The 10,694-nt window shown below is 52.3% G+C and overlaps 1 protein-coding gene across 1 annotated transcript; it reads left to right on the top strand.

Moving 5' to 3' along the window:
* Positions 1-1,004: 1,004 nt before the first annotated feature.
* Positions 1,005-6,109, top strand: LOC119113753 (uncharacterized). Its single transcript, XM_037237996.1, has 2 exons — positions 1,005-1,476; positions 4,047-6,109. Exons 1-2 carry the CDS (start codon positions 1,318-1,320, stop codon positions 5,562-5,564), a joined length of 1,677 nt encoding a protein of 558 aa, XP_037093891.1. The 5' UTR covers positions 1,005-1,317; the 3' UTR covers positions 5,565-6,109.
* The last annotated feature ends 4,585 nt before the right edge of the window (positions 6,110-10,694 follow it).

The following is a 10,694-nucleotide window of genomic DNA, read 5'->3' as shown; positions in this document are numbered from 1 at the left end:
GGCATGTGCATACGTAGCACGCCCAACATTTTCTAAAGCCTGCACAGTATGATGGGCTCCCATATATAAAAGGCATACTAAGACTATTACAATTCATTGGCCTGAGTGCGAAGATTTTCCTTAGGGGTAGGGGAAAGCTCTAGGGGGCCCATAATGCGGCGGTTCTCCAACCGCTAAGCAAAACTGCGCCTGTATTTCCTGACCGACTCCTGTCCACCTATTCTTAATAGACTCCAACATCGTACACGCACATTTTGTGCCGCTCCAAGGTGCGTTGCCGGTTCGGTACGCCGGGGGGGGGGGGGGGGTACACATGACGCACAGCGCTAGCTCAAGCTCAGCCCAGCCAACACAGTCCAGCTCAGCCGGTCGCGAGCAGGACGTCGCGGAGCCCAGGACGGGCTATCGCTGGCACGTCCGGTGACCGCCACCCAACCAGCCCCAGGACCTCTCCGCGAGGCGCGGACGCTCGCCCGACAGACGAGGCGCAGCGGCCGGTCTGACCAGCGGGCCGCTCGCACGCCGTTCAGTCCGGGAGAGGCGCTGCTGGAGGCTCGGAGGCTGAGGTTGTCGGCCGGTAAGCCGGCCGGAGTTTACGAAACCACCGGCAGAGGACAGACGGCAGTCGGAAGTCCGCCGCAGGACAACAGCCGGTGGGCTGGCGCGGGCCGCGGTAGTGGGACGTCAGTTGCTATTGATCACGTGACAGTTACACTCATCAGTTGCGGACAGCCGGGAGCCGAGGTCATCGGTGAGGATAGGCAAGGCCTTAGCATTGGAAAGTCAAGATAAGCAGCGGGTTGAGAGCCGAAGTCATCACGCAGTGAGCAGCGAGAGACTGCGAGTCGCCGGCTGCGGTCTGTCCTCACGTCCGGGTCATCAGCAGTGAACAGCTCCTCAAGTCCGGGCCATCGGCAGTGAACAGCTCCTCACGTCCTGGTCACCAGCTGCGGTCTGTCCTCACGCCCGGGTCGCCAGCTGCGGTTTGTCCTCACGTCCGGGTCACCAGCTGCGGTCTGTCCTCACGTCCGGGTCACCAGCCGCGGTCTGTCCTCACGTCCGGGTCGCCAGTTGCGGTTTGTCCTCACGTCCGGGTCGCCAGCTGCGGTCTGTCCTCACGTCCGGGTCACCAGCTGCGGTCTGTCCTCACGTCCGGGTCATCAGCAGTGAACAGCAAGGAGGCGAGTCTGTCAGCCGGAGGACGGCTTGGCAGCTCAAGACAATAGCGCAGCGGCTGCACTAGGCATTTAAACAGCTGCGACTTGTCGACGCTCTCGTGTCTGGAGCCGTCTGCCCTCGCCACTGGAGTTCCCAGTGATGTGCGCGCTAGGCTGGTCGGCGGTGTGTGTGGTTTGGATGATGACGTCGACGGTGGAGAACGCCCGGCCCTCGCTCTGCTCCCTGCCGTGCTGCGAGTTCACACCGGACTGCGAAAGCGCAACAACTGTGAACTGCACCTGCCCCAGCATAACGCATGTAAGATATCACGCTCCCCGACGGCCTGCTTTTGGGGATTGATCACGAAGCAGATGTTCTAGTAAAGCAGGTCTCGACTCGGGAAGCTCCAGTGACTGGTACCTGCCTGGTATTCAGAGCTCAGCAGGCTGCAGCAGTGCGCACATTGCGGGGACTGAGTGCTTCCGAGCGCGTGCTGTACCTTTGAGAAGGTTCTGCTTTCGAGGGGGTGCTTTCGAGCGGGTTCTGTGCTTCCGAGAGGTTGTTTCCGAAGGTGTGCCGTGCTTCTGAAGGGATGATGTGCTTCAGAGGGCTTGCCGTGCTTTCAGGGGAGTGCTGCACTTCCGGGGGCTGCTGCGGCTCTGAGGGGTGCTGTGCTTTCTAAGGGATGCTCTGCTCCGAGGGATGCTCCCGAGGGGGTGCCTTCGAGCGGATGCTCTGCTTCCGAGGGGTGCTATGCTTTCTAAGGGATGTTGTGCTTCCGAGGGATGCTTTCAATGGGATGCTTTCGAGCGAGTGCTGTGTTTCCTAGAAGGTGTCATGCCTCCGAAAAGGTGCTGTGCCTCCGAGGGGGTGCTTCCGAGCGGGTGCTGTGCTTCCGAGGGGTGCTCCCAAGGGGATGCTGGCCGTGACTTCATTGTCTAGATCGGTGTGAGTGGCATGACGGGCCTTGATGATCATTTAATACCATGATCATTCATCGCGGACCATGTAAATATTTGCAGATGTTGAAACTAACGCATATCTATGACCAGGAAAGCAGTCAAGACATAGGCATCGGTGTTATCGCGTCTGCGTCAGACATGCTCCCGGGCCTTTTTAAAATGTTTCGAAAAGCTTCGGTACGACGAAATCCAGCATTACTGATGTCTGTACAAGCATGGTCTTGCTTATTGCCAAGAAACTACCATTGTATCAACAAATTAGTCCTTAAAAGCATGTCTTGAATCCCCGCGAGGCATTTCTAGCCGAAAATCGTCGCATAGACGTTGTGTTGTTAAGAAAATACGCGAGTAAACCAGGACACATCTGATTAAATGTTATCGGACAATTTTCGTCGGCGCGAAATGCCACGCACCAGTCTGCACCATCCATAGTCTGTCCGTTTGCCTGTCGCTGGCTATTAAAGGAAATGTTTGCCTTTTGGAGATATTGGAGCAAGCATCAGACATGATGAAACAATCTCACTTATAATTAGTGGCCTACTTTTCAATAGAAAAAGATTGCTCTAGACACCACAATTTTCTGCTCAGTACATGTGCTGATCAATGAGACACGGTTTGACTACGTTATCGCACCTTGCTCAACACTGATTGAGTGCCAATAGACGGTCGCTTTATCTGGAAATCCCGCTCACGAACTCCAGATATGAAGGCCGCGACAATAATATCTTTCTTGGCTTTGATCGTCGCATGGCTTATGGAATGGTAGGATTTGAAAGACACCATTACGACGCCATGAATGGTGACCGTAACTTCAAAATACTCTCCCCCACATACTTTTCCCCTTCTACGAATGTGTAGCTCAGAAACTAGATAGGATTAGGTCTTAAGAAGGGCAGGGTTGTGAGCAACAAAGAAAGGTCCTCAATATGTCTATTTCGGTTGAAAACCCCACATAAACGTGGAGTACTCCAGTTGATAGAGGTGATCTCCAAAAACATTTCATGTTTTGACATTTTATTTCCTAGTCCATCACATCCTGTCAGCTGTCAAAACCACCATAGACGCACGTGAAATTTCTCCAAACGGTCCGGAAAGTGGCACCCAGCTGAAGTAATCTGTGAATATTTGACGTCACAAAACCACGGGCGGCCGGCCGATGCCGACGAGGTTGTGGGTATACCACAACAAAAAAGGTATGCTCGAAGTTTTCGGTATGTAGTTGCAAAACGTTTTGGGGTCGGGTATTGGAACTTGCTTTTTATGGAACTTATGGAACTATGCAACTTTCAAATGCAAGACCCTAGTGTAATTATTTTCTGCTTCAGTGGAGGATGAAGAGGAACATACTTCTGGCTCTGGGCCACATCGTGCCGCCTCCGCGCTGCCATAGAGGCTATTTTCAGGTGTTTTCAGCCGGCAGGCCGGACACCCATATGGATTCTGAGAAGCTTTATGGGCAGGCACTAAACGTGTGAATGAAATTTGGTTGGGAAAGGGTGCAAGATTTCTTCTCATCTGCGTTCCGTCCGCTTTTCATTAAAAATAAATATTGATCGGAATAAACAAAATTTTGAACATTGCTGAGAGCATCCAAACTAATTACTCCTTGAAGTAAGTTCAAAAAAGTGCTGCGTAATCCAACCCCAACGAGAAAAGACTGCATAAACAACAGCTTGCAGCAAGCAAAGCTCCCATAAAAAGGAGCTCCAAATGCCACTGTTTTTGGACACAACTGGACATTCCGAAAACACGCTAGGACAGGTAGGTGGTGACTTTCGCTGGCAGAAATTCTCATCACGTTGTTTTCAATGATCGACTGGTACAGGTTTGATTGAAGTTGTGGACACGTCGTGCTATGTGCAAATTACGATACATTTGTGGACATAAGAGCCACACAAATTCTTACGAGTTCCCTCCTTGTTTCAGCCGCTCTCTCTGTCCGAGGGCTCCGTCCCACTGTCTTCGAAGAACATTGTGATTTTTAGGACAGCCAACGTCACCATCAGCCAACATGCCATATACGGCCTGCAAACGTTAGAAAGGCTTGTGCTCAGGCGAATAACCAATTTATCGATTCGGCTCAAGGGTCTGCGGCGGCAGACGCACGGACGCAAGTTTTTGCTTCAAGTTCACTACGTCACTGGGCTGCACATACTGCAGTCTTCCCTTACCGGTGGCTGGCATCAAGATGCCGAGATTTCCATCCAAAATATTAAAGTACTAGAAATGGAATCTAAAGCCTTTGACTTTGCCACATCAACCGGCCCAAGGTTGAAGGTAAGGAACGTCGAGCGTTTAGTAGCTTCTTCAGATGCTTTTCAAACACGGATTAGTGAAATGTCCGTAGTGAATGTCGACATGCCGGAATGCCGAAAACGAACATTTAGAGGTAGCATTTGCCATTTGGAGGTCAGAAATCTACGGATTGGTGCTGCAAAGGAAGGGTGCGTGAATGGGTCCATGGGCTGGTCACACCTCGCTCTACACTCCTGCGATATTCAACGAGTGCATCCCTCCGCGTTCTTCGGCACCATCCAGGACGTGGTAATAAATGGCACCACCGTGAAAACAATTACTAGGACCGGCTTCCACCTGAATGTGACAAACCTACACATACACAACTCCACAATCAGGGACTTAAGGTTCATGGGGCTGGCGGTAGAGGCGCGGGGCTCGATTCACCTAAGCGACTCTTCCATACTGCTCGCACACCGGAAGTCACTGGCCGGGCTGCGCGTCCGCAGGAGACCCGACGGTCATGGGCAGCTCCTAAACATTCACAAACTCAGCATTCACGAAGCGAGGAACGGGTCCTTGACGTTCGGCCGTGACGTGCACGTCCGCGTGGGCGACCTCGTCGTGGACAACGCCGGCGCGTGTCCGACCGAGGACCGGGTGCGTAAGCTGACGGGCGCGCCTCCGACCGGTCGACTCAGCCAGGCGGAGCTCCAGGTGCTCCTGCAGCTGCGCCGGCGGTGCCCCGCCGACAGCCATGGCTGGCCGCCAACCTCCGGCGGCTGGCTGCTGCTGTACTGCGGGCTCGCCGGCCTGCTGGCTCTGGCTCTGGCTCTGGCTCTGGCGGCGGCGCTGTGCGCCCGGCGACGAAGACTGCGAGCTGCCCGGACCCGGTCGCGCCGGTCGCCTGCGCGCCGCCTCTCGTCGACGGAGCTGCGCCGGACCGACGCAGCCGGCCGCGGTCTCAACGGTCCGCAGACGCAGACGCCAGGCTCTGCGACGGACGGCCTCTACGAGCAGATCGAGGACCACCAACAGCCGTCTTCTCCGGCCGGTCCGGAGTCCCGACGGGGCCGGCCCCCGTCACTGAGGCCTCTCGAGGCGCCCCCACCCCCACCCGGAATGGAACTCGACGGGCAGCGGCTGTCGGCGGTGGAAATGCTGGATAATGAATTGTACGCCCCCACGACGTATCGGGGGCCACAGTGACGTCGTTGTGACGGCATTGGTGCCATCGGCAAGGACGTTAAACGGTCGAAACCGATGTTGTGTGCGTTGCTGCAGCGACCCCTGTTCACTTGGTCGATTTTGTATCTATGTTTGTGTGCTGTTCTCATGCATCAATGCTGGGGTAAGGGTGCTGAACCGATATGGCCGGTGCTAGCGTACGTACGTGACAGCCGTCTTCGTTTTTTCGAATTTGTATCAGCATTAGTGAGTTCTTTTCATTCATGTTTTCTTCGAGGCCAGCGGTGCATTTTCGTCACTGGCAGCGCATGAACAAGCATATTTAGGCGCTGGCCAGATTTCATGCAGGAAACAGCACAGATGTGCCCACAGAAGAGTGCAAACGCCAAGCTTTGGGCCCGTGCTTGATGTTGAAAGTGGACTAGCAGCCTTAATCTGCAAATATTTCCATGCCATGATGGTGGAAATGTTTTCCGTTCCGGCGCACACGGGTTGCTGTGCTGTGCAATACAGTATGTTGGAGCGCTTCGTATTTGACAGGACATGAATGAAAAATAAAAAATTGGCAGTCATGAAAAAACACCTATGTTTTGTGACGCATTCTGTGTGCACCGCAACGGATACGCGACATGAAATGAGCCATAACTCAGCACATGCAGCGCCAACTGTCCCAAAATTCGTTCATTGTCATCGACTCAAATTACAGAATGCCGGCACCATAGTTTCCCCAACGTCGGCCCCTCAGGGGATGCGTGACGTCCGATCGAGACGGGCTATCGTGACGGGTGGGGGCGTGACGGGCGTGTCCGATCGAGACGGGCTACACAACACAAACAAAATGCCGCGAAGAGTCTCTGATGGCATGTGAATGACTACACTAGACCGATACATACAAAGGCAAGTCAAAGGGAACGATGTTAGTAACTGAGCCGGGAGCCAATGGCCAATGGAAGTGTCGTGAGACAATGGACAATGGTGAAGTTGTGAGCCAATGGCGTTGGACCGGCCCACATGACTTTATGGTCTGATATCGTTTGTGCCCGATCCTTGAGTGTTTGTTTCTTGCCAAAACGCTGTCTGCATTATATTTTTCCTTCCACTCAATATTTGCCTTAAGCTTATCATTTGCTTGACTAAACACTCGCCTTTAACTTATGTTTTGCCTTAAACTTATCATTTGCCTTAAGGCCATCAGTTTCCTTCAGCTTATCATTTGCCGACTGATCCCGCCGTTTGAATCACCTAGCCTGAGGCATTCCTGAGACGACAGTTAGGTGACGTTAGCAGCATTTCCTCAGCATTTTTTGCTCTCCGAGGCAATTAGGTGACGTAAGGGTTACCCAAGAATCCATGCAAGAAATCGTGATAATTTAACATTTTGAGACGATTCCAGGCTTAATCTCAAACCAGTGAGCTAGAATAGTTTTAAAATTAGGGTTGGAGTGAAAAATGAATTCGCAAAAGGACCGTACAAGAGTGAGAAATTCAATTCACAACAGGTGGAACTGATGCGCTAGTGAGAGACGCTTTAGCAAAGCAACTCATACATTTTTAATTGGCATGGACGTAGCATCATGAGCCTGACAAAACTGCTTTGTTTATTAACATCTTAGGCCATTAAAGTGAAACATAATACATTATAGCATAGTAATTCCATAACAGTGTAATGATCATAAAAACAATGTAACACCAATGACCTGATGCCGCACTTTGCACTTCCCTTCAACAGCATTTTTTAACACAAAACAAAGCAAAGGAATTCAACGGCAAAACAACAGCAGAAAATTCAACAAGCATAAAGCATTAAAAAAAAATTGGACTCCTGCACATCAGACCATCACCAAGGCAAACACAGAAACATACCTTTGCCTTCTGTTAAGATTGGGCCAGGGAAGACAACATTATGTCACTGTTTATTACAAAATACCCAATGCTTATTTCCATGAAAGTAGCTTAACCATGCCTAACCTAAAGAGGCCCTGCCTCATCTTATCGAAATACGTGGAGTAAAATTCCTTCCCACGCTTTGCTGGTGTTTGTACCAGTCTCCGCTTTCTCGGTGTGTTGGTGAGACCCAAAAAATTGGGGATGCGTGGAAACCTTGTATTTGACACACAGCTGCCGATTGTGATGCATTTTGTTAACAAACCAAACTTGAAGCATGCATGCGACTGGAGTCGCTGGGGCTCTCAATCTTAAAGATACCTGACGCTCATGCTCTGTGCATACATAGACATGATTCAGATGTGGGTGAGGCAGGACATAGTCATTGGTGTGCAGGTTGATGGTTTTAAGTGAGCTCGGTTTTGGATGACATCTGAAAGCCTCGGATGGGGAAATATGGGTTTGGCATATGCGATTAGACAATATCGGGCAGAAGCGAAAAATTTACATAAAATATGGGAAAAGGAGTGAAAAATTTATCCTCATAGGGTGTTGCTTTACGCCCAAAGTTGGCAATCCTAGGACACTGTCTCAAACCCAACCACGATGGTGGTTAAGCTTAATTTAAGGACCTTTACGCCATCCAGTCAGCGGCCTCATCTTCCTCATTTTCAGGATCACGTATAAGCCGCCATGGCCCCAGCTCAGACAAAACGCCTTATACGCTCAAAGGTTGGTGCCTTCGTGCGTTGCTCCGAGCACACCGATTCTTGGCATCCCTATAAATGAGCGTTGTGTTTCAGCAAACGCCTGCGCCAATTCAAGTATCATGCTCAGTAGGCGCAATCTTTGACAAAGTGCCCACGCAATCTGGGCAACATTCTCAAGGCTTGAGGATTGGAAGTCGACTTCCGCCGCGGAAAGCATCGACGACGCTCTAGTTACCACCATGGAAAGTAGCAACACAACCAGCCTGAGCAGCCGCACGCGTCATGAAGCATAACCTTCCCCAGACGCTTCCACATCATCTCATTTCCCCGTGTTTTCCCCGGTGACCCTGCTGTCTGGCCCGATCTTTCGGTGCAGCCTCCCCATTCCGTGGCCGGACGCTGCGGGCCTCTGGCGACACGAGCCGACCGCGCGTAGGGGAGGGGTTCTGACACGCAGGAAGTGTCCGATAAAGGCGTCCGCCGGCAGCCGATGCTGACGCCGCTCGCGTCGGCAGACGAAGGGTGGCGCTCTTAGTCCTGGGGAGATTTGCCTCCTTCCCGGGCGCTGAAGTCGGCGGACACCATCCATTAGTACTGGTCAGGTGCTGTATGAGACTGGCGTTCATGTACTAACGCCCGGCGTAGGGTGCGACGGGGGGGGGGGGCACAGTGGATAGCCTGGCTGTACGGTGCGTTACCTGGCCCTGGCGTACGAAAGCGCACGTTTGTGAACCACATGTGAACGGCATAACGGTCCCCAACATCACCATGACGTCATGCGCGTCCAACGTCACTCCGGCACAGCCCGACGCGGCACCAGCACAACCTGAAGTTACACGAGCACAGCCCGACGCGGCACCAGCATAGCCCGGCGCGACACCAGCACAGCCCGACGCGGCACCAGCACAGCCCGACGCGGCACCAGCATAGCCCGACCGACACAAGCACAGCCCGGCACGACACCACCACAGCCCGGCACGACACCAGCACAGCCCGGCACGACACCACCACAGCCCGACCGACACCAGCACAGCCTGGCGTGGCACCAGCACAGTCCGACGCGTTCGACACGGCACCAGTTCAGCTCGGCGCCACCTCAGATTCTGTGTTTCTCGCTGCGTGTCATACGCTGTCAACTGCCCTGCTATTTCATTCCTTGGAGCACGCGGCACACGAATACAGCATGGATTTGAGCGTGCTTAACATGAAGCCGGCTGCGAGGTTCTTATCATGTTATTGTTAATGCAAGCGTCGGTGATGCAAGCGTCGGTGAGCTACGCGGATCTAACCTCAATTTCAGAAAATTTTGCAAGTTCAGCAGCCAAGAACAGGTTAACATGGTCCAGCGCAGCTCAGTCCAATCCAGCCCAGCTCAGTTTAGTTCAGCTCAGCTCAGCTCAGCTCAGCTCAGCTCAGCTCAACTCAGCTCAGCTCAGCTCAGCTCGGCTCGGCTCAGCTCAGCTCAGTTCAGCTCACCCCGGCCTAGCCTGGTCTGACCCAGCCAGTCGTGACGCCCTTTTACAGACTGAAGCTTTTCACCCACTAATGGTGGTGGCTTCGTGGGCTTATCAGCAATCATATATACATTGTTTGGATATTTGCTGACACCTGTTTAGTCGGGAACGATTTTCCGATAATATTGCAATAAATACAACATAGGCTAGGAGTGATAATCATGAGAAACAAAAAATGTGCAAGCTGCGGAAAAGTTGTGCAGCTAGGAGTGAATCTAGATGTTGGCGAACAGCATCACTCAGATCCAGATATCCAGATCCAGATATCCAGATATCCAGATATAGGAGTGTTAGCAGTCAAGCCAAACATCGGAAATCCGTGGCATCGCAGCGACATGAGATCAGAGCATTTGGTGGAGGAAGCCTGCGGCAGCCGTTGGCGCGTTTGTCAGCGCAAACCAAAACAAACAGCGCCCGCTTTCTCGTTTTAGGGATTGCTGTCAGACCACCGCAACTGCGGCAGTTGAAACAAGAAGCCAGCTGCACGGCGTAAGTGAATGCGCTGGGCTTCAGTCTACCAGGCTACAGTCTTAATGCTGCTTGACCAGCGGGTTCGTAAGTAATCGGCCAGTGTCAAAGGGAAGCGGGCATTGTCATCTTGACCAAAACAAACGGCGCGCAAATCAGAGGCGCACGCACTTAGTGGTTCTAGGAGGTACGTGCCTTCCACCCCCTCCCCCCACCCTTTAACGAATTTTCTCGAATTTAGGGCAGTGGATGTGACGAGATGTTGACAGCTACAAACACCAGAAAGACACGTAAATATAATGTGATCAGAAAGATGCCATATAGTGTTTCGACATGCTACACATTGCGTGCTACTCCGGTGTGGTAAGCTTGGTTTTAGTATAAAAAAACAAGAAAAGTTGTGACATCCCTCATTGTGAAATCCTGCATACCCCCTGTGCCGAATGCAGCACCGCGTTGTCAGAAATGGCTGATATGGGGCCGTGAGAGCTACTCAGATGCTTATAAACAACGAACACCAGCCCTTTGTGACCAGTATGCACTGACAGCATTCGCCTTTTCATAGAGTTTCGGTT

This window comes from Pollicipes pollicipes, unplaced genomic scaffold (genome assembly GCF_011947565.3).
Source record: "Pollicipes pollicipes isolate AB1234 unplaced genomic scaffold, Ppol_2.1 Scaffold_7262;HRSCAF=8765_pilon_pilon_pilon, whole genome shotgun sequence".
Taxonomy (NCBI): Eukaryota; Metazoa; Arthropoda; class Thecostraca; order Pollicipedomorpha; family Pollicipedidae; genus Pollicipes; species Pollicipes pollicipes.
Note: the sequence above shows the minus strand (reverse complement) of the source record. Positions and strands in the feature narration are given on the sequence as shown.